At 47.4% G+C, this 23720-nt stretch overlaps 1 protein-coding gene and 1 long non-coding RNA gene across 3 annotated transcripts in view; one reads left to right on the top strand and one right to left on the bottom strand.

Annotated features, from left to right (window-relative positions):
* Slc24a4 (solute carrier family 24 member 4) overlaps positions 1-6191 on the top strand; it is a 137666-nt gene extending 131475 nt beyond the window's left edge. For both annotated transcript variants that reach the window (XM_052185216.1, XM_052185215.1), the window contains exons 15-17: positions 3318-3430; positions 3863-3928; positions 5401-6191. In XM_052185216.1, the coding sequence (XP_052041176.1) occupies positions 3318-3430; positions 3863-3928; positions 5401-5553 (332 nt within the window). In that variant the 3' untranslated portion in view covers positions 5554-6191. The remainder of the gene's footprint in view (positions 1-3317; positions 3431-3862; positions 3929-5400) is intronic.
* Positions 6192-9011: 2820 nt separating this feature from the next.
* LOC127687018 (uncharacterized) lies at positions 9012-23623 on the bottom strand. Its single transcript, XR_007978313.1, has 3 exons — positions 23306-23623; positions 18286-18509; positions 9012-11169 (listed from the first exon to the last, which is right to left on the bottom strand). It is a non-coding gene; the product is annotated as an uncharacterized LOC127687018 (long non-coding RNA).
* Between the last annotated feature and the right edge of the window lie 97 nt (positions 23624-23720).

Below are 23720 nucleotides of genomic sequence, written 5' to 3'. Positions count from 1 at the left end.
ACGGGACAGAGCCCCCACCTAGAAGTCATATAGCAAATGAGCTGATCATAGGGATTAGTTACTTTTGTTCTGCTGCGACCAAATTACTCCACAAAACACAAGGGAATACCAGAGAGCTCAGCCCCATCGCAGCAGAAACTGCAGGGCACACAACGTGGCACTGGGCGTGGGGGATAACGAGTGTTCAAAACTCAGGCTCCATTTCCCAATGGCTCACGATGTGTCTAAATCGTGCCACCATCTGAGGAACAAGGGTTCAGACCGTGAACCTGTTGGAAACATTTTAGGTTCAGGCCACAGCAATGAGAGCCACGCCTGACACAGGCAGGCATCATGGGACTCCCAGATACTGGCTCTGTCTGTCCTCCCGAATTCTAGAAGGCTCGAAGTGTTTTGGCTTGTAAGTATGGGTTTTCCTTGGGGTTTAGGAAGTGATCCAGGTAGCACAAGATGGAGGATGACAAAGACTGCTAAGCCTGGCCTTTCTCTCTCTGCTTCTCTCTGCCAAGGAGACAGCAGCCCAGAGTGGGCTAGAGCAGGTTTTCCTGGTAGGCAAGAATTTGAAAACCCATGGGAAGGGAAGGTCAAAGAGCAAGACTACCCGCAAGAGGAAAGGGCAATGCAGGGGAGGGGGCGCCGGGGGCAGGGGTGGGGTGGCAAGCGGGGAGGGTTGGCTCTGTGAATTAAGGTACATTCCTCCAAGAGATTCATTGGCTGGAAAGATGTGAAGAGAAGGCAGTGTGAGAGAGTGTTGTGGGGTAGGTAGGCAGGTGCCTGACAGAATTCGAGGTCACTGGAAGCAGCAGCTGAGGGGACTGGAATTTACTTACTTGGGTGACCTTTGACCTTTCTAGGGCAGCTCCACACAATTGAACTTACAGGAAGTTTGAAACCAGGGCCCAGTACCTGTGGGGCCTGCTCATTAATTCAGCATGTGAACGGAAGCTCTCCGGCTTGCCTGGCCTGTAGCTGTGCCCACCGGGGCTCTGTTTCTGCTGTTACCGGCTGTGTGTCCTTCTGTGCTTCTACAGCCGTACTTCCTTCTTACAAGAACAGCTAGATTAGAGCCCACGTACTTCAGTATAGCTTTATTTATTAGCATCTGTAAGAATTCTAAACTCATTCACAGTCAGAGGCTAGACATGAATTGGAGGCAGCGTGGGGACAGCTCCTTGCACAAAACAGTGAATGAGAAGAGAGCGGAGGGACTTGGGGACATTCAGTCACATGAGCCTAGGGGAAGTCGGTCTCACATAGTCCACAGCACACAGGTAACAAAGTCTCCCCTGGGTGAGGCTAAGGAGAGACAAGGCCAAAGGATGTTTGGCTTAGACACAGGCAGGAAGTAATGTAGTTCTAGATGCCTCAGGATTTGGGTGGTCCCAGTGGGTTCAATGAAGGTCTTATTTTGGAACAGGGACAAGCAGGGTTCTAGAGCAGGACACTGTCTCGCAGTGGCTACAGTGGAGGAACTGTGTGTGTGGCTGAGTCCTGGGGTGCAAAGCCATCCTAAGTTGATAGTGCTGTGGTTGACAGAGCCCAGTCCACGTGGTCAGGGTAGAAGCTTCTCTATGACAAAGGGTTCAGAGCCCCATTCAGAGTCAACTGTGTGAAGCAGGGAATCACAAAGATGCTCTGACAGGAGCTTCTATACCAGGCCTCCTCATGGGTTCCCTGCAGGCATGGCCTGGCAGGTATTGACTGGGGTACCCCCAATGATATATCCAGACCCTCAGACCCTACACAGCCAGGCTCAACCAGGACCTGCTTGTTACAGAAACCCCAGGTGACGTGCGCACTCGGTAAGGTGTGACTCACACTCTCCTAAGGCTCCTCAAAGAGTTACCCATCTTCCCAGGCTCCTGTGCAGCTCAGACATTTGCCTTGAAAAGCACTCAACAAAAGCACTACCCTCCTCTCCAAATTCCAACATCTTTAGCCTATCCTCACCAGGTACAAGTAGCTGGTCCCGAGCAATCACCTCACATTCCTTCCTGGTACTTGAGGCTGGGAGCCTGGTAGACCAGAGCCCAGACCTCAGAGCCCTAAGCTACCAAGATTCTAAAACTTTTTACACCCAGGGAGGAAGAGGCATGCACTGGGAGTCACCAGAGAACAGCACAGAGAACAGGGAGGAAGAGGCATGCACTGGGGGTCACCAGAGAACAGCACAGAGAACAGGGAGGAAGAGGCATGCACTGGGGGTCACCAGAGAACAGCAGTGAGAACACAGGAGGGGAGGTCTGGCTCACTGGAGGATAGTGAAGATGCAGGACTGGAGGCTGGGTGGATGTCATAGCTACCTAACTGATGCTATTGTAGACACTCGTGTTTCAAGGCTGGGCCTTCTGGCCACATTTGAGGGTGCCAGGTTAAAATGTCGGAGTTCCACCAACATGAGTCTTTTCTTAAAAGTTGTTCTAATTCTTCAAGAGAGGAAGTGCCTTGGCTGTGTGATCAGCAAGCTCTTGGCCAGTGGAGCAAGAAGGAAAATAAACAATAGCCTCTGACTGTAAAAAGAAAGATCACCTTTCTGAAACTACCAGAACATAAGATTTGATGCTCTGTGGACCCTGATAAGGTCATGGATGCCACTGTCTTGTCTGGGCATGAATATGCATCATGGCTTGATAGAAAGGATAAGAACCCCGCATCCTGAGGCTGAGCCTTGGTCACCTGACGCATGACAGTGGTGGCCCCACCCAAACCCATAAAAGCTGAGAGAACTAAAGGAAGCAGAGCCAGTGGTAGGCCCTTGAGACTGGCAGCTGTCAAATCTGACCAGAGAATAACGGAGGAGCCTGTGTTCTTTTGCTAAAGCCAGTGTTGGCAGGGGGACTTCAACAGTATTTATATCCCAGATTCCTGAAGGCTGGAAAATGAAGGTCAAGGTATGGGCAGGGCTGGTACCTTCCGGCAGCTGTGAGGGAGAATCCTTTTTCTCTCCCAACTCTACTTGGCCACCTTTGTGCTTGCATGGTTTTCTCCCATGTACTGTTGATATCTGGATTTCTCCTTTTCCTAGGATTCTAGGACCAGGGCTCAGCCTAATGCCTTCATCATAACTCATTACCTCTAAATAAGGCCACATCTGAAGTGCTGGCATGGGGTCAGATCCACATACAGATCCCATCCACAAAAGGAGCCTTTAGGTCTCATGGAAAGAGGGAGTCTTAGACCACACAGAAATTTTACGAGCATAGAGCCAGAGAAGGGCTCCCCTTCTTTTGAACATCCCTGATAGAGGGGTTCAGAGAGGGAATGAGGGTTCCCTGAGACCCACTCCTGATGGAAGCAATGTGTTGCTTGTCCCCCAGGGCTTGGAGACATGGCGGTCTCTAACACCATCGGAAGCAACGTGTTTGACATCCTGGTGGGGCTCGGCATCCCATGGGGCCTGCAGACCATGGTTATCAATTATGGATCTACAGTAAGTCCTGCCGCTTCCTGAAGAGGGGCATGGGTGTGTCTCAGGGGGAGGGACGAGGCTCTCGCAGTTCCAGCCTGGAGTTCTGGAGAGATGTGCTACCTTGATCCCTTGCCCCTACTTTCTTTGATGGCTTCTACCACAGCCTAGTCTGCAGGAGGAAACCCCGGCTTCCTACATGCTCCTCGGGGTCTCTCCCGCTTGCATAAGCCCACCAGCACCTGTGCCCATCCTGGGCCACTTCCCAATGAACCAAGTGCAGACTTGCCCCCACGCCTCCCCCACGCCCCATCTGTCCCGAGGCTCTGGCCATCCTGCATGCATCAGCAGGAGCCCTGTTTCCCAAAGGAAAGAAGGAATACTCTGAAGGTGGGGGTTCAGGATAGACCTGCCGGCCGACTCAGAGATCTGTGGCCCGTGTGCTTCACTTCCCAGGTGAAGATCAACAGCCGGGGTCTGGTCTACTCCGTGGTGCTGCTGCTGGGCTCTGTCGCTCTCACTGTGAGTTCTTGCCATTTCCAAACGGGAGTGCCATGCACACTTCATTTCCTCCAGCTCAGCCTGGCTGGGCACATCTCCCTGTTACTTGCCCTCCATGGTGAGGGGCAAGCCAAGGGCATGTATATACTTAAAGATAAGTATACCCCCAAGTTTATAATAATAATAATAATAATAATAATAATAATAATAATAATAATAAGTTATTATATTATATAGTAATTATTATATTATATAATATTAATATAATAATATTATTATATTAAAATTTATTCTTATTATTATAACTTGCCAAGAGCAACTACAACCCCCATGGTACTTCATCCTGAGCAAGTAAGGTGTCACCAGAGGACCTGGGAAATGACCCTAGTCAGTTAAGACCTTACCAAGGACATAAATTTGAGTCCCAGAACCCATGTGATCAAAATATGGGGTTATAGTGATGCACAGTTCATCTTAATTTCATAAGGAAATTTCATCTTAGGGAAAGCAGAGACAGGCAAGCCTTTAGGGGCTGGACATCCATCCTAGCCAAACTAGAATATTCCAGGTTCGGTGAGAGACTGTCTCAAGAAGAAGGTGAATAACATTGCAGGAATAACAGACATGACTGTCCTCTGACCTCTACACATATCCACATACATACATGCGTGCACCCACACATGTGCACACACATACACACAAAGATATCACTAGGGTTTTCATGTCACATGATTACATTTCATTCTGACTAGTCCAGGGAGAGAGAAATTCTCCACACCTGCCTACTGAATTGACAAATGGGAGACATGACGGTCCTCAGGACAATGTGTAATGACAATGAGGTCCTCCCTGCTGTCATGCACATTGTACATTTTATAACTATGGTATTTTATTTAACCCTCACCACCCCTCATGAGAAAGGTACTATTAGTCTCATTTTGCAGAAGAACTTAAGACTCAGACATTGGGGTTAGAGGTCAGGTTGTTCTGCCTTTTCAAAGCTCTCTGCTCTGTGGAGGCAGCTGTGGTCTAGCCCAGGGAAGCTTTGATTCAGGGGTAAGGTTAGGACAGTAGGGGGTGGAGGTGGGGGTGGAAGAGCCTGTTCTCCCAACTTATATAAACCAAAGTGGGGCCCCAAGCAGAAGTTGACCCAGAACAGTTCAAATGAGCCTGGGAAATCTGCTGAAGAGAAAAGATTATGATGCCAAGTTCTGAGGGAAAGGGGAAGCTCTGGTTTCCTTAGAGAAGGGTTATGGTAAGACCATGCTGCAACCTGAGGAAGTGACCTGTCTCCTAAGGAAGGGCCAGTACGTAAGAGTGGCTGCTGCCATTCAGCCATCATGGGACAAGTCTCGGAGTCTAGTCTTAATTGCACCAGAATCTTGTCTACATTTTGTAGAAAGAGTTCCAGAGTTCCACACTGTTACTGTTTGGTAAAATGTTCTTTGGGTCTCTCAGCCCCACCAAGCCTAGCTCTCCCTTTCTCCCACCAGGTCCTTGGCATCCACCTCAACAAATGGCGCCTGGACCGGAAGCTGGGCATCTACGTGCTGGTCCTCTATGCTGTCTTCCTGTGCTTCTCCATAATGATAGAGTTTAATGTCTTTACCTTCGTCAACTTGCCCATGTGCAGAGAAGACGACTAAAGCTGAACCATTGCCCAGGAAACTGCTGTGGCCACCAAGATGCTGCCGTCCTCTCTCTCTCTCCACACAGGTCTCTACTGCCTTGGCAGCCACTGTCAACTCTTTCATGAGCTGGAAGGAAGGGCCACCATGGTCTTTGTCTGGTCATGGACCAGGCTGCTGGGAGTCTGTTCCCACATGACAGGGTCCAGCCATTATTTGGTCAGCTCCACAGACTCTTGGCTACCAGCTGCAGGGATGCTTCGTGTCTCTTCTCTCTTGCACACATTAGTCAAAAGGACTCCTGTGTGCTGTTTGTCTTTCTGTTACATGGGCAGCCTCAGAAATGAGTCAGTCCGTGAACACGAGGTGTCCTAGGTGAGTGCAAAGTGGGCCAGAGGCAAGTGTCACCTCTGGGCCTGGAAAGCAGACTCTGTTGTTACCATGACTCTGCTGGGAACACTGGAAACATGGAAGAGACGAGGCATCAATCTGCAGGGGCTTTCAGCCACTGCAGTTTTAGGAAAAATAGGAAACGTGGAAACATAATTTCCCAATAGAAGAGAGAAAAGCAAGCGAATACTGTTAACCTTTTTATTGACACATTCAGAAACTGCGCAATGAAATATTAAAAATAAAACATCACGTGTAGATCATCACACTTGAAGAATATCATTCCACACAAAAGGATCATTAACAGAGCAAATAGGCGGCCCTCATAGAAAAATCAATCTTCTGTGTGTCTCAGAGACGATTGGGTTTGGAATATAGAAAAGGTGGAAGACCACCCAGAAACAGGTGCTAACTCAGAGACACAGTGGGGAATGTAGCCTCAGCTACACATTTCAGACCTTAGGATGCCATGCTGGGTCCTGTCAGGTTTGTAACTTCTCTGTTAATGATCTGCTACAAAACTACCCCATTGAAAGACACAATGTTTATATTGTTTATATGCCCAAGCAATTGCTAAGTGATGGTTGAGGATAAGAAGAGAGAGGCAACAAATTGCTCTCTCTGGTTAGCTAAAGCCAAGTATGAAAAACTGTACCTTAGAATTTTTAGAGCTAAGTCTTTTCAACTTCAGAGTTTGCTAAAAGCAAGGCCAGGGATGGCAGATGGACCCAAACATAGGAAAACATGAAACAATGTTTGACTGCTTTGTAGCTCTGAAATCTCTGTGTAACGGATTCACAACTCTAAACCATCCCTGGGTTCTAATGAGAAAGCACAAATTAATTTTATATAGTGAGGTTTTTATTTTTTTAATGTTTCTATTGCAAAGTCTATCAGATCTGATGCACTTTGAATACTGAGATATTTTGCACAGCAGAAGGCATGGGGATGACCCAGGGTAATGAGAGAAGAGCTTTTAGTGATTTTTAATCTTGATGGCTATTGTAAATCCAGCAGCCCAGTCCTTCTGGGCCCACAGTGGAAACGGTAGCAATGTTCTCTGAATTTCAAGGGACAAAGCGTTCAAACTTGTGTTCCTTAAGTTCCCTTAGCAGAACTGTGTTGAGACCTCGCTCCCATTACCAGCCTTCTATTTTGGGGTTCACATCAGTATTAGTAGCTCGACTAAGTCAAGGCTTTGCTTCTTGTCCAGCTGGATAAGGTTGGTGATCTTCAGAGTGAGGCAATGTAATTTCCCTTCAAAAGAAAAGCTAATAGGCTGAGGGGAGGAGCCTGAAGGTGTCCTGGTGTAAATTCAGTTCAAGAGGCTCCAGAGCTGATCTTCTCCCTAGTAGCTTATACACTTACACTACACACACACACACACACACACACACACAGCTCCCTTTTCCCTTTCATAGGCGCATGCAAGCTCTGAGTGCTTCTGTCTCCCCTTAGAGCCTCCTAACTTCTCTGTAGTATATGCATGGGTTAGGCTCATTTCATCAACAATTAGCATCAAGTGACTCTAGCTTAGCTTCAGAATGTAGCAGAGCTGAGGCCAAAGGCGTCCATCACCCCTCCTGCTCCGGCTGGTACCAGATTGGCCAGCCTGGCACAGTGGCATGATTTGCTCTGAGTTGGGGGTGTGAATCTTTAACTTCTTGGGTCAAAACCCCATGGAATATTTAATTTACCCAAAAAAATTTCAAATCATATTCTAATGTCTGCCCCGTCAAATGCCCCTGTTTTATCCTGAGAAGACCAAACATGATTTTTTTTTTTAGATGTTAAGGCCCAGTCTACAGCATCTAAGGGCCTGCACTATGTTTTGAGTCTCTGCGTCTTTGCGTAGCTTGTAGAGAACATCCCTGTAGCCTCCCTCTACCCCTCAGAATCTTCTAGAAGTTATATAGTGTCTCACAACTGCAGTTAGAAATTGAAAATTACGTTTTCGGCATGAAGGGCACACCTCTTGCTAGTTTTCTTTTGACTTAAATGTGTCAATGAGCCTCAGAGGCTCTGGGAATCTCTCATATCTAAGAAGCTACAGGTTGAAAGTGAAAGTTTCTCTGTTTTTAAGTAAATATTTCTCCTCATGCATTTAAAGAGTCATTTGATAATATAGGCCTTCATTTTGGAAAAACATGCTTCCATTAGTATACAGGATTGCTTTCGTTGTTTTATTCCTAAAGCTAAATTAGTATGGTGTAATCACTTCTGCTACAAAAAGAAAAAAAAAAAACAGTTAAAAAAATACACTTAGCTTTTCTATTCAGAGACAGAAAATAAGAGCAAATGTTGTGTTCAGATGGAAGATGTCTGCCTCTCCTCTCTGGTTCTTTTATAGAACTGAGGTGGAGGCGGCAGCCAGTGGACAGAGAAAGTCAGAGTAAGATCATTCCTCCTGGGGAAAGCAGAGATCCAGCCCAGCACTGGAGGCTGCTATCTGTGGCCTCCCTGCTCCGTGGGTGTGAAATTGGACTGCTCTTGTCCCATACTATATCAGTAACCCCCTAGCCTACCTCGGCAGCGAGTAGTGGACATGTTTCAATCCACCAAGCCTCTGATGCCCACCTACACACTGTCCCAGCCCTGCCCCTGGGGGAAGGCTTGGTCTTCTCTCTCTCTTCTACCTGTCTTACCCCCTCTTGTAGATTACCTTTGTAAGTTGCATGGAAAAGATGCCTGTGCTCTTGGTAGATGTTTAAGGGACAAAGAATTTGCTGCTTAGAGTTACAGTCGCCAGGAGATTGCTTCCCTCAGACAGGTTTTAAATACATGCCAGAGGAGCCCTGATGTCTCCTAACATAGTCTCCAGAGGAGTCATCCTCTAGGGGCAGTGAGCAGATGGATCCAGGGCACCTGGGGGATGGCTTGGATGCCATGGTGTGTCCGTAGAAACTTCTAGAAAGTTTCAAAACTGCTCTTTGGTTAACTGGAGTAACAATCAGACCTGATTCCTACCGGCTGACTACCTAAGACACTGCCTCCCTGAGCCCAGCTTTCCCTCCCATCCCCACCCCACCCCCACCCTCCCATCCCCACCCCACCCCCACCCTCCCAGCACCCCCCCTGCCCCCTGATATAGACTCGCTCACAGTGCCCCCGGCTTTCTTCAGGTATAAGCACTCCACTTTGGCTCTCTGGTCTCCGCAGCTTGGCACATCCCATGAGCCTGTCAAGGGTCATACACCCACTGGGCTTTCTCAAAGTCTAGAGAAGGGGCTCCTCCTGTTTTCCGGGAAACTCTCCCCACTGTCAGTTACACCACTGTCAGTAACACCACCCTTAGAAAACTGGGCACCGTGGGCCCAGGAGAGAGACTTTCATGGGCTCTACTCACAGGGCAGGGGTGTCCCAATGTTTGGCTTCTCTGAAACATATCATCTATAAAGTTCATACACATGAGCCATGTAATCATGTTACATATATGTATGTATATATAGTATATATATATATATATATATATATATATATATATATATATATATAACATATTCCCTCCCCCCAAATCTCATGTTTCAAGTAAGTTTACAATTGGGTATGGAGCCACATATCGGACACTCCTGACGGTTACTTTTTGATAAAAGCAGCCTAAACCTGGTGGGTGCTGCCTTTGTGATTTGCTTCATGTCTGATTTGGGAAGATGTCCATTCATCAAATGCATGCCTTCCTGCAGTTGGGGACTGGGACACTTTCCTCCACCTCTGCCACTCAGGAGGGGTTATCATTTTAAGGAAGCCAGCTGAGTGGTCTAGGAGCTTTGGTTGCCCTATGAAGGGGTCAAGTATCATAGCTTTTCAACTATCTTTGCCTTCCTGTCTCCATGCATTGAGTCTGAATCCTCAAATACCTTCACACACATCCATATACCCACACATGCACTGCTAGGGAGTCGGGGCTCTGCTCTAACCCTGTGTTATCCTGTGTCTACCTTATGGTTTCCTGTCCAGGTGACTAAGTTGTCTAACTTCCTCCCTCTCTCCCTCCCCCCTGAGCAATGGCTGAAGTCAAGTCTGGTCTAGTCTGCCCTGGTGTAGTCCTGGGGGCTCTGGGAAGCATCTAAGAGTTAAAACAGTCTGTTTCTGAGAAGGTCAAGGCTGTGGCTGTGTGCTTCCCTATTTGTTACACTTACAGGGCTAGGGCTTGCCCGCTCCTTGTTAAAGGCTCCGGGATGGATGCCAGCATGACCCACGTCTCTTCCCACAGTACTGCCAGAATTCAAGCAGTGGCTGCTTAGGCACCACTCTGGTCTCAGCTTTTCCATCCATGAATTCAAGAAAATCCCTAATCCTGGAGAGAATGTGGGCCTTCCTGCTCCACCCTTAGAAAATGAGTTTGTTTGTTGTTGCTGCTGCTAGCTATTAATAGAAGTGACCATGTGACTTTTGGTTTGGTTGGCATGATCAGCTTTTGTCTACTAAGGAAGGGTCCAAGACAACATTTACCCCCTCATCACTCTAGAATTTCCAACAGGGAAGATTTGGGGTTCACTCCAGAGGAAACACAGACCTTTTCCAACAGGAGGCCTTTCTTCCTCCTGAACGTGACTGAGACGAGTTCACCCTGTTCCTTGAGTGAAGTGTTCTGTGGGTGGGTTCTGGCGACTGTCCAGCCCCACCTGAGCTGTGAGTTGTGGACTCCAGGACTGTGCTCTGCCTTTTTCCACCTGACCTACACCAGGTTTACCTGGGGCCTCCGGCAGACAGAACTATGGCTGAGGCACTGTGGCTGACTTGGGGATCTCCTGTCTGTGGAGGGTTGGCTGGGAGTCTGTGAGGCTGGGTATGTCATTCAGAACACTCAGTCCCTGGCGGTATCCTCCCCCGTGTCTCCAAAGTCCTTCTTGATTTCTGACACAAAGGCAGCTTTGATTACACAGAGGCAGAGGCGACAAAAGGCCAGCCAGCTGCACCAGATCCAGGGACAAGGTAGGGCTGCCAAGGCATGCTGGGCCTGAGGAGACCAGGGGCATCCAAGATGCCAAGGGCCAGGCTGGGCAGTTTCCTCAGGGAGTTTGAACCTTTTCTCAACACAGCCTTGATATATCAAGTCGCAGGCAGATGGAAACAGAAGAGTCTTGAATCTTGAAAGAGCCTCCTTAAAAACACTCCAAACCAAGAACTTCTGAGGCCATCCAGACACTACCCAGTGCCCACAAGACATCTGTAGCACAGTGGGCTGAGCACGGCCATCTTTGTTCATTCTAACAGGCAGAGCACGAGCAAGGGGTTGGACAGCTGTAAATAATAAATATATTTATGCCGCTATTTATTTTTTCAATAACTGTGACCTCCTGCACTGTGAATGCTCTGTGATATGAGATTCTTAGTTTAATAAAACTGTCATTAAATTTGAATGAATTGATATTATTGGTTCCTAAACACTAGCATGATTTAACTTCTATTTTGCAGAAAAGCACTCTAGAGTAATATATGAAACTAGATCTTTATAAGAAATCTAGCAGTCAGTGCTGTGATGTAATATATCAAAACCGTGTGCACCATCGATACAGAAAACAAGCACAAGTTACCCTCCTGATAAACCTTCCACCCACATTTTCATAGATACAGATGTGAATCTTTTTGAAAGAATTATGCTGGGATAATAGCCATTGGAAACCATTTCTATCTGCCTATTGAGACACAAATAAACTTCAGAAACAGGACAAGAAGTTGGAGCTTTTAATTACAAAGGCTGGAGATGAGTTAATAAAGTTGGATTTGAGATTCATCAAGCCTCACTGGAAGTCCTGATGGCCCCACCCTCTTCTTTCCTGTCTCACCGTGTCCCAGACACACTTTAAAGGGTTCCAACTTAGTCCTTGTGATCTTGAGATTTGTGTGTGTATGTGTTGCACATGTGCATGGACACATTTGGGTGTGCATATGTGCAGTTGGAGGTGAGATTGACATCAGGTACCATCTCCTATTACCCCCCCCCACACACACACACACATCTTGTCTTTTGAGGCAGTATCTCTCCCTGCAAATAGCACTGTTCTGTGACTGAGCTATATGCCATAACACAGAGATACTTTTTTAAAATTCTGGGAGCTAGGTGGTGGTGGCTCACACCTGTAATCCCAGCACTCTGGGAGGCAGAAGCAGGCGGATTTCTGAGTTTGAGGCCAGCCTGGTCTACAGAGTGAGTTCCAGGACAGCCAGGGCTACACAGAGAAACCCTGTCTCAAAAAAACCAAATCCAAAAAAGAAGAAGAAGAAGAAGAAGAAGAAGAAGAAGAAGAAGAAGAAGAAGAAGAAGAAGAAGAAGAAGAAGAAGAAGAAAAATAATTCTGGGGAGGTGACACACCACACTCTGCAATGCCCATGTGTTGGTGAGAAGACAACTTGTGAAAGTCAGTTCTTTCCTTCCACCATGAGGATCCTGTCCTGGCTGGTTTGGTGTGTCAACTTGACACAAGCTACTTGACACAAGCTGGAGTTGTTACAGAGAAAGGAGCTTCAGGCGAGGAAATGTCTCCATGAGGTCCAGCTGTGGGGCATTTTCTCAATTAGTGATCAAGGGGGGAGGATCCCCTGTGGGTGGTACCATCTCTGGGCTGGTAATCTTGGGTTCTATAAGAAAGCAAGCTGAGCAAGCCAGGGGAAGCAAGCCAATAAGGAACATCCCTCCATGGCCTCTGAATCAGCTCCTGCTTCCTGACCTGCTTGAGTTCCAGTCCTGACTTCCTTTGGTGATGAACAGCAACATGGAAGTGTAAGCTGAATAAACCCTTTCCTCCCCAACTTGTTTCTTGGTCATGATGTTTGTGCAGGAATAGAAACCCTGTCTAAGACAGATTCCAAGGATGGAACTCAAGTTGCCAGTCTTGACAGCAAGTACTTTGACATGCTGAACCACCACACTAGTCCCACAGAGGTACTCACACAGACATGTTTGTGGTTGATATTATTCACAATAGCAACAAAATGGAATTAGCCTACATGTTCATCAAAGAGTGAATGAAGAAAATGGCACCTATAACTTAGAGTTTCAGGCACAAAAAAATACTGTTATAAATTTTTCAGGAAGACAGATAGAACTGTATAATATTAATGAAAGTACAAAGATTTAAAAAGAGAAACACTATATGCCATCTCTCACATATCTTAGCTTCTCATTTTTATTTTTATTTTTTATTTTATTTTATTTTTTTAAGACAGGGTCTCTATGTGATTCTGGTTGTCCTGGAACTCCCTATGTAGATCAGACTGGCCTTAAACTCAAATAGATATGCCTGCCTCCTCCTCCTCCTCCTCCTCCTCCTCCTCCTCCTCCTCCTCCTCCTCCTCCTCCTCCTCCTCTTCTTCTTCTTCTTCTTCTTCTTCTTCTTCTTCTTCTTCTTCTTCTTCTTCTTCTTCTTCTTCTTTTTTGGTTTTTTGAGACAGGGTTTCTCTGTGTAGCCCTGGCTGTCCTGGAACTCACTCTGTAAACCAGGCTGGCCTCAAACTCAGAAATCCGCCTACCTCTGCCTCCCAAGTGCTGGATTAAAGGCATAGACCACCTCAGCTTCTGATTTTTCTGTATATTGCATTTATGTGGAATGAGTATATGTAGGGGCTTAGAAACTAGAATGGGGCCCCTGAGAAGGGAAAGGGGGGTTGCAGAGGTGGGGGAGGGTAATACAGCACCTGTGGAAAAGGGAATACCGGGAGTGAAAGGTACGGTGGGGGAGGGGAGAGGAGGAGGAAGGGTTAACCTAAACAAAGTATGCATGAAAATGTCAAATTCCAAAACGGAACCTGTTACTCTGTGTGCTAACTAACTAAGCACCAACTGAGAAGACTCAGCAGTGGCTGCTGGGAGGAAGACCTGGGCTCGGTTCCCAGCATGGGCGTGGACGTTAACAATCATCTGTGACTCCAGTCCATGGGCTCTGATGCCCCCAGATGTGACCTCTGAGGTCCCCAGGCAAGCATGTCGTACACAGACATATATGCAAAAACACTCACATAATAAAAATAACCTTTAAAAATGTTAACAAAAAAAAAAAAATAAGAAAGTGAACGAAGAGGAACTGGCTTTTCTGATGTTGCTACTTGGCAGGCAGTTAACCAACTCCTCCAGACTCCTACAAGCTGTGGGGGTGGACACCCCCAAACCCACCTCTCAGAAGACACTGGCCCAAGGAATTTAAGGAATTTGGCCAAGGCTACACTGTGGGGAAGAAGAGAGCTGAGCCTGGAACCCTGTCATGGGAAGCAGAAAGGGCTGCCCCTCCCCAGCACCCAGACACCCTTAACAGCACCCTAGATGAGTCCCCATTTGAGGGTGCCCTTTCCTGAGATCCTGGGGGCCTCGACTGAGATAAAAGCAGAAGCTTGGGCTGGGACTGGGTGAGCCTTCATCCTGTCCAGCCTGCTATCAGTCACAATCTCACAGGAGAGTCCCAGGACACCACAGTGATTCATAGAGAAAAGCTATGTGTTCTCTCCCAAGGGAGGAGTAAGATGGCCACCAATCAATTCCAAAGAGGGAGAAAGAAACAGTCACTACCTCCCCCAAGCAGTTAGGGGGCAGCCAATTCTGCTAATACACTAGGTTCCCCATCCCCTTGTCCTGGCCTCTGGGGGAAAAGACTTGTAATTCCAGAAGTTTCCACCCTGGGCACTCAAGCTTTTGCAAGCTGTAACTTGGTTTTCTCCCATCATTAGCTAAAGATGGAGATAAGGTCCTGGTTCTAGGTCTTTCCATACACTAGCTCATCCCCTGAAAATACCCTTTCATTATTTCCTCCTTCTGAAATCTTACTCCAAGGCTTACTGATGGCACCTGCTGCCTATAATCTCAGGGATTGTAGGGCAGTTGAGGCAGGGGGATTGTGAGTTCCAGGTCAGCCTGGGGAATATAGGGAGACCCTGCCTTAACAACAGACAAAAAAGCCTACTCTGGGAACCCCCCACAGTGACTGAACCAGGGTGAGAGCTTGCTTCTTGATCATGTAGATAAGGAAGTTCATGACATCCTTCTAAACTACTTGGCTCCCTCACAGTCCAAAATGACTGCCTGACTTCATCTTGACTGCAACCTCAGCAGCAACCTTGAGTCAGAACCAACCAGTTGAGCTGCTCCCAAGTTTTTAGCCCAGCAAGGACTGCTGATGCCTCATATCTTATAGCACTTAGATAGCTGGGGGAACAAGACCTCAAGCTCAAGGCCAAACTGGGCTCCATAGCAACAAATATATATATATATATATATATGACATACAATATACGATATATTATATATTAATCATACATTAATTATATATTATATATTACACATCGTGTATCACGTATCACATATTATGTATTTTATATTTTATATATTATGCTTCCACCATATATTTATTCCTGAGCCCCTAACCCAGGAATATATGGATAAATGAGAAAGAGCTAAAGGATTGCCTACACAAAGTCTGAGGGAGGAGAAAGGAACCTTGTGTCATGTGTCCTGTCCTTTGCCAGCGGTAATGACACAGCCCAGAACTGTGTTGACACTACCTAGGTCTCAGAGTTCTCGTTTAGGGACTGGCACTCAGGTAAATAGTGTTCCTTGACTTTCCCACAGAAAAGAATGTTAGAATGAGCCAGTATTAAGTAAAGCTGAAGTGTATTAAAAACAGAAAGAAAAAACCCCAAAGAAAGATCAGGGCACACCCAAGAGCACGGTGTGAATTCTTGAATAAGAGGGGCCTTTAGAAGTCCTAGTGGTGACTGTAAACAGGATTTTAGAGACTTGGAATGTCATTATCTAAACAGTTTTTAAGAGACCCTCCTTTCTTTTTTTCTTTCTTTCTTCCTTCCTTCCTTTCTTTCTTTCTTTCTTTCTTTCTTTCTTTCTTTCTTTCTTTCTTTCTTTCTTTTTTCTTTCTTTAGGCAAAGTTATAGGATGGCTCTTGAGGCTCTACAGATGAGACTAGAATCTGATAAGGTAAAACCAGGAGCTATTAGGGTTGCAAAGGAGCTTAGACTTTTACTATAAGCTGGGGATGTTCCTAGAAAATTGCAGGTTTACAGATGGGAAGGGAAAATAGCCTTAAGGAAAGTTAATCGTGTTGAAATTCTGATCCTCAGCTGGCAGGAGGCTTCAGTCAGACTTCAGCCAAATTACTTTCCCTTCCCATGTTACTGGAATTTTCCATTTTTCTCTCCTGACTCCCTTTCCTCAACACTGGGCACACAGTAGGACTGCAGTGCCTGGCTCACAGTGGGAACTCGGCTCTCCAGAGACAGCTTGCAAATGAGGCAGCTTGGAGCTGCTGAGCCAGCCGCTTAATGTGTAACCACTGGCCTTTTGTCAAAAATGTAACTCTGCTTCCCAGAGGTCACTGTTGCAAATTCTCTTTCCATCCCCTCATTTTCAAGACTGCCAAGGAGAAGGCCCAGCTGGCCCAGCAGGCAAGAAAGGGCCTGCCTGAGGCTGGAAACTGCAGTTAGTGTTCAGGGCTGAGTTAGTCCAGGTTCCTTCTTCTCTAACTATCCTGCACTGACAGGAGGGACAAGAAAATAATCTTAATGTTTTAAAACTACATTGTCAACAATTTGCTTGACAATGGTGACTCTGGGTTTTGCCTTTTAATGATAAAATATACACCACCCTTCCTTATAAACTCTGTACAGCATTTCCACAAGATGTTTTTGCTTATTTTTTTGTCAGACTCTTGTGACTATAACAACCCCTTTGCAACTGATAAATGACACAAATACTATATATATGGACATATCATAGAGACATAAATCCCCTGGTCACACAAGTGACTCTGTTCTATTATCAGATAATGGTTTTTGGAGAATGAAAATAAAACTGTTTGTTTGTTTTTTACAACATAATAGCCAGATATGACACTTAAAATCAGCCTCTTTGAAATCTAATCTGCCCACAATAATCCTGAGTTTAAGCATATAGTTTGGTGAGTCCTAGATGTATGACCACCGCCATGGAGCTGGTGAGAAGACTCAGCGTGTGAAGGTGCCTGTCACCAAGTTTGACAACCTGTGTCTGATCTCTGGGACCCACATGGGAGAGAGAGAGAACCAGCTCCCACAATTGCCCTCTGACCCTGGCTCACACCCTGGCTCAAGCATGCTTGCACTCACACCTACACACATCAAACACACAAAATAAGTAAGTAAATAGATAAAGAAGTACAAAATAAACCATCTTAAACATCACCATAAGCAAGATATTGAACAGTTATCTGAGCGACCTCATGTGTGACTGCAGGCTGTGACTCAGATGTAGGAAAGATGATGATGATGTGTGTGCATAGTTCCAGGCTTATGTCAGTGTCTTCTTGATTAGGTTTCATCCCCTGCCAATTTGGTTGAGGAAAAAGACACACACACACACACACACACCTTGGGACAAGTGTGGGTTCTTATTACTCTGAGTCCATCAGGGGCTGCCCTTCTCCTAGTCACAGGGCAGTCATTGGCCTCTACCTAATTGCACATGGAATTTCAGTCCATAATAGGAGGAAGGCTTTTCCTTTCCTGCAGGACAGACAGACCACATGATCCTGGATGGTCTCAGGAGTCTCCTTGGAGCCACAGTAGAGCTACCCTTAGAGAGGCCAACACTAAGGAGGACAGACCAGAGAGAGGGACCAATATCAGTAGCTGATGGCAACATCCAACCCCTGATTCCTTCACATATGGATTCAGCCACAGCAGGCAACTTCCAAAGACGGCACTGTCCCCTGCCTGCTATGCCCTGTCTCTTCAGTGACCTGATTTGCTTCTGATGACACAAGGTAAAACATCATCTCTGTAATTAGGTTGTGTGAGACTGGACTTCCCAGCTTTGATGCAAGAGCCCTCCCTTGGTGGCCATCTCAGTCTAAACACATTGAGGGGCATAAGGAACTGAGGTAGGTGACTGAGGCTCTCAGCCCAAAGCCCTTGAGGGACTCGGTCCTGCCAATGCGCATGCCTGGGAGCAGATTCCTCCCTGGCTGTGCACACAGAGGACACTCCAACCTGGCAGCATTCAGCTACTGTCTAGGAGACAAGAAAGTGGCTGAAGAAGCAGCCCTCAGTGTGTGCAGTCTCAACTGCACAGACAGGGATGTGTGCGTGTGTGTGTGTGTGTGTGTGTGTGTGTGTGTGTGTGTGTCAGACTCTCGTGCTTACTGACAGAGCCTGGTGGCATGTCACCTCAAACCTTGCTTAACCAGGGCAGATGACTGTGATTCTGTATGGACATAGCATAGGATGATTGATTTTGCAATAACAGCATATCTATTGTAGGGTTAGATTTTTTTTCAAAACCTATTTTAATAAGGGTTCTTAAACACTTCAGCTTCCCTTCTAGGCCACTGACCAAAGGTAGAGGAGAAAGATAGTTAATAGGACAAGGGGTATACAGACCTGTTTAGAAGTAGTTCTTTGGGGGTGATTCCAATCTTCATTGTCAGGATATCAGCAGTCCAGTTCAAAACATTAAACACGAATCAGCAGTGGCAGTTCAGTCAAATCAGCAAACACCAGGCACAAATCAATAGCAGTGGCTGGATCCAGAAGAAACCATAAGGCTCTGCCTCATCAGTGCCAGACCACAGAAGCAGCAAGAAGCGACTTTGGTGCATTTCTCTCTACAAAGTTACAACAAGCATTAATCAGCAAAGAGTTGCAAGGTGAACCAATGCAAGAACATCATTTACTGTCTGTTGCGTTCTACTTATATTCTTTCCAAACACCATGGTCCTCCCTCAAATCTGATTTAGCAAAATATCCTCTCACTTGTCTGCTTCAGCAAAACATCCTCTCATAAGACAGCTTCCAGAAAAGCATCACACAACACAACTGAGTCTCCAAGGAACCTGAAATTTCCACTTCAATATATACTCCAATGCCTGGGAAAATGGAGGTGTGGGTAGAAGATGGAAACCTACAAAACTACTTCCTGCTGATCTCTTTTTGCCAAGTGAAAGATCCTGAAGAACCATTGTTCCATGGTTTCGGCAGTCAGGTGTTTGGACAGGGCTCATCTGATGACACTCCTACCCTTACTACATCAACAGGCGCACCTGAGTGGCAGCTATCTGACATCAGCTGTAATGGCATGTATATCCAGTGCCTCGGTTACTCTAAGGCTCACAGCTCACCCTGGTAATATGAGCACAGGAGAGCTGGTCCTGCCCCTTCCTGGTTGCCACAGGAAGAAGAGCTGGCCCTGCCCCTTGACTAGGCAAAAAGTGGGAGAGTTGGCCGTAGTGGTGCAGGCACAGGAGAGATGGTGGGTTGGCCTCCCTGGACACGCCCCAAAGGACCGACAGGGCCTGACCAGTGGGCTGCCCAGCCCAGTCCTCCAGCTTTCAGCCTGGCTGGCAATCCAGCCACCACAGTCACACAGGCCAGCCAGGAAGGCTAGTTCCCCTAGGCTTACCAGAAGCCTCTGCTGATGATCTCTGCAGAGCACGATTATCTGTTTCTGGGTCTAGTAACACCCGTTCCTCCTCTTTGGGGCTTAGGATGGTAATGGGTCTGGGGGTATGGCACTCTTGCTGTTCTTTTCTCCCTGTTCTTTGATATAAGGTCTCCCCCACATAGCCCAGGCTGGCCTGAACTTGCTATCTTCCTGCTGGGCCTCTGGAGTGCTGGGAATCACGAGTGTGTGCTGCCACCCTTAGCTCCTGTGCATCTCCAAATCCTTCTGATTCATTTAGTCAACTCAGAAGAGCCATTTGTTCCCTCAGTGACAGGACTGACACCTCAAGGGCCTAGTCATAGTACAAGTAGCCTTTTCAAACAGAAGTTTTGGTTTTACTGAGACTGGGTTTCTCTGTGTGTATCCCTGGCTGTCCTGGAACTTGCTGTGTAGACAAGGCTAGCCTTGAACCCACAGATCTATCTACTTCTGCCTCTGCCTCCTGGGATCAAAGGTGTTGACACCAGTGTGGGCTCAAACAGCCACTTCAAATGGGCTGCATCCCAGCTTCTGACAAAAGCACTGTCAATTCTTCTAGTCCTCATGACATTCTAGGATGAAAGCAGGATTGTTAACACACCTTACAGGTAGGGAAAGTGAGGTACAGAGAGGCAAAGAAACTAACCTAAGATCACACAGCCACAAAGTGGCAAAGCCTGGCTTTGAACCCTGAAGCCCTTGTTCTTCTTATCTACTATATCATAAGAAAATAAACTGCTTGCCAAAAGATCTTATCCCAGACCTGTCAGAGCAGAGTTTGGGAGGGTGTTGAAATGCAAAACTGGGCTATGAAAACTTTGACTTTACTAAAAACCCCAAACTCCAGGATACTTAGGAGTTGTCCTTCAAAAGCCCCCAGTTTCCTGCTAGGGACCCAGCCATTTGGAACCGTATATAGAGGGAGGAGAAGGCTGAAGAGCCCACAGAGATGAGCACTACCTGAGGAGGACCCAGAGCCCACAAAGGTGAGCACTACCCGAGGAGGACCCAGAGATGCAGATCGAGCTCAAATGACCTCATCGCTAGATGACCTCAGTGTTCCTCCCCAATTAAGGGGAGGATGGAAGGTACCAGGCAGTGCTGCCTCCATGCAGAACCTGGAGTCTCTGTGGCCACACTCTATAGAAGCCTGTATAGGTGGAAAAGGTTTTCAGAAACAAAGAAGAACATAGAAGTTAGTCTGCACTGGTTTTTCTGACTGAGCCCCTGGCTTGAAGCACGTGACTCTGGGCCTCCATGGTAATATCTCTAGGAGAGTGTGGACACGGCTTTTTTCCACTGCCTCTTTCCTTACTACTAGACTTAAAGAACATGGTGGTGCAGGCTGGTTTTGGCTATACCAAGTTCGCGCTTGTCCTGGTTACAGGAGCTTGGCATTAGCGGACTAGCCAGCCAAAGTCCCAGGGGGAGGGATCTTATTGGTCCAGCTTATCTATGAACCAAATCACAGTAACAGATATTTGGAGTTCTCTGATTAGCTAAACATGTATCATGTGTTTCCTGTAAAATGGAGGCTGAGGGAAGAAGAGAGGTGGCTCCTTAAAGGAAACCAGGGTTCTCTCACCAAAGGGAGGGTTAGAGGTGGATACAAGTGCGAATCATGTCAGGTCCTCACACGGCCCTTGAGGGTGCTGAGACGCACCACTAGAGAGAGTGGGGGAGGGGTGGTTGGGGAGTGGACAAGGAAGAGGGTCTAGACAAGTGGACTGCACATCATCACTAGCAGTGTACACTCAGTCTTCTGGAATCTTGACTGCCCCACCCCTAGTCAGTTATCATCAAGAGTATCTCCACGGTGCACATACCTAAGGAACTGTGACTTTACAGAGCATGGGAATGGCCAGCCTCCAGGAGGCCTCTATTGGGACAGGAGAAAGGCCTGGGATTGTTCTGTGGAACTCGGGGCATTAGGGCTTTGTCCGGTGTCAAAGTCGTGTCCTGGAAGGGAACCTATGGGGTCTGAGAGTATAGGGTTAGTCATTTCAGCCTGAAGAACTGGCAGGTAATAGGATGGCCCCTGACCTAGAGCCAAGGACGCCTAGGAGTAGCTTTCGGGCTCATTGGAGGAACCACCGGCTCTCTCCCTTCTCTCATCTGTGTTCACTCTATTACAGATGACCAACGGAATCTCTGAGAAAGCTCTGGGTGCCCAAAGAGTCCAGGGGCTGGATTTGAACACGTGGCTGCCTTCTGTGCCCAGCTTTCAAGCAGGAAACGACAGGACCCTTGATAGACATGATAGAAAGGCGACTGTGGCTCAGGGAAGAGCTAGCCTCAGAGAAGGAACGCCTATAGGGCCTGTGGTGCCTTGAGAGGGTGGCTGGCAGCAATCTGAGCGCATGGTGGGGAAGCTGTATAGGTGGGAGTGGCTACGGTGGCTCCCTGGAGACCACACTTTTTGTGCCTCCCAAAAAGAAAAACTAGTTTGATTGGGATGCAATTCACCAACTTAAAGTGCATAATTTGATGGTTTTCAGTATAGCCACAAAGTTGTGCAATGAATACCACAGTCAATTTTAAAACATTTTCATCTCCCCCAAAGAAACCCCATAGCCGTTGCCAGTTGCTCTCCACTCCACACACACACACACACACACACACACACACACACACTTCTAGCGAACACCAGTTTACTTTCTGTCTCCGTGAAATTGCCTAGTCTGAACACTTCATGCAAATGGAATGTTTGTTTAACGACTGGCTTCTGTCACTTAGCATGTTTTCGAGATTCATCTGTAGAGAAGCACCATGTTATTGGGGCCCCATTCATCCTGTGGCTCAATAATAGTCCCTGGTTGAATATCTCTTATCATATTTATGTATTCGTCAATTGATGAATGCTTGGCTGCTTCCACATACTGGCTACTGTAAATTGTATCTCTCTCTCTCTCTCTCTCTCTCTCTCTCTCTCTCTCTCTCTCTCTCTCCCTTGACTGAAGGGCTTCTCATACACATGCCAGGCAAGCATCCTACCTCTGAGCTCCAGCTCCAGCTCTGGATAACACAAACAAGACTGATATGAACAGTTATATACAAGGTTTTACATGGACACACTATGATAGATAGCTTTAATGTGTCACCTTGACACAACCCTGAGAAGAAATTCTCAGTAAGGGATTGTCTGCATTAGTTAGGCCTCTGAGCAGGCTGGTGAAGGACTGTCTTAATTAAGTTACTGATGTGGGAAACACTCAGCCCACTGTGGGCAGCACCATTCCCTGTACAGGGTGTCTGTGCTGATCACAAGCCAGGCAAACATGGCTACATTTGTATCTCTTTGCTCTTGACTGGATGTCATGTGACCAGCTGTTTGACTCCCTTGCCACAATGATGAACTGTAACCTGGAATTGAAAGCTGAGATAACTCCCTCTGGGTATGTAGTTTCCCCTTCTGAGGAACTGCCAAGGCTGCTTCCCAAAGCAGCTGTCCCCTTTACCGTCCCCAGCAGGAGACTGTGAACGCTGCCTCTCCTCTCACTTCCACAGGCTGATTTGGAGGAAATGCTAAGAGAGAAGTGGTTGTGAGGGGTGTGTGGACACTCTGGCACTAGTGTGTAATGGTGGGTAGAGAGGCCAAGGATGTGGATGGAAGTTGAGTTACTCCTATAATGCACAAGACAGACAGTCCCAAGCACAAAACATTTTATCTGTCCCCAGTTGTCTAAATGATGCTCAGGCTGAGAATGAATTAGTCAAGGTGCTATCTTGAGGTCCGCTATTACCTAGTCTCACCGGCTTAGCTGGCTCAGGAGACATTTTTGAGTGTCTGGGCACTTAAAGAAGAGGCCTCACACCTCGCGGTTGTTGTGTAAGCTAGCAGCAGGTTTTCTCCATCAGCCACTGTCTGGGTGCTGGGCCTAGCTCAGGTGCCTTAGATGTCAGGCTTGATGGACAATGTCTGCTTTGTTAAATAGTGAGCTTATCAACAGAGGAGGCATCAAGGAGAGACAGTAAGGCCACCTGTCAAGGATGTGGAGGAGGTGCCCCGCCTTGAGGGTGGGGTGGGGGTGGATCGTGGCTCCCCCAGGATGAAGGCGTCCCATTCGGTCCCTTGGCCTCGTCACCTGCCAGCCCTGAAAGCCTCGCTGCCCGGTGCCAACTTGGAGACTTTCCTGTGAGTTTCCCTCGCAGGCTCCGGACGGCCACAGTCCGTGCTGTCCTCGACCCCGGCACCGCCCGCCCGCCAGGCCCGGCCCCAGGGGCGCGGCCGGGCTTCCGCGCGCCCCAGGGGGCTCCCTGCTGCGAGCAGCCGCGGCCGAATGGCTTCTGACAAAAAACCCTTGACCACCAGGGCCGGCCTCTTCCTGCGAGCCCCGCTCGCTGCGATCCAGGAAGTGGAAGGCAGCGGCCCCGCGCTTCCCCACTGGGCGCGCGG

Source organism: Apodemus sylvaticus, chromosome 6 (genome assembly GCF_947179515.1).
Source record: "Apodemus sylvaticus chromosome 6, mApoSyl1.1, whole genome shotgun sequence".
Lineage (NCBI taxonomy): Eukaryota > Metazoa > Chordata > Mammalia > Rodentia > Muridae > Apodemus > Apodemus sylvaticus.
The sequence above is the reverse complement of the archived record's forward strand: the minus strand, read 5'-3'. Positions and strand labels throughout refer to the sequence as shown.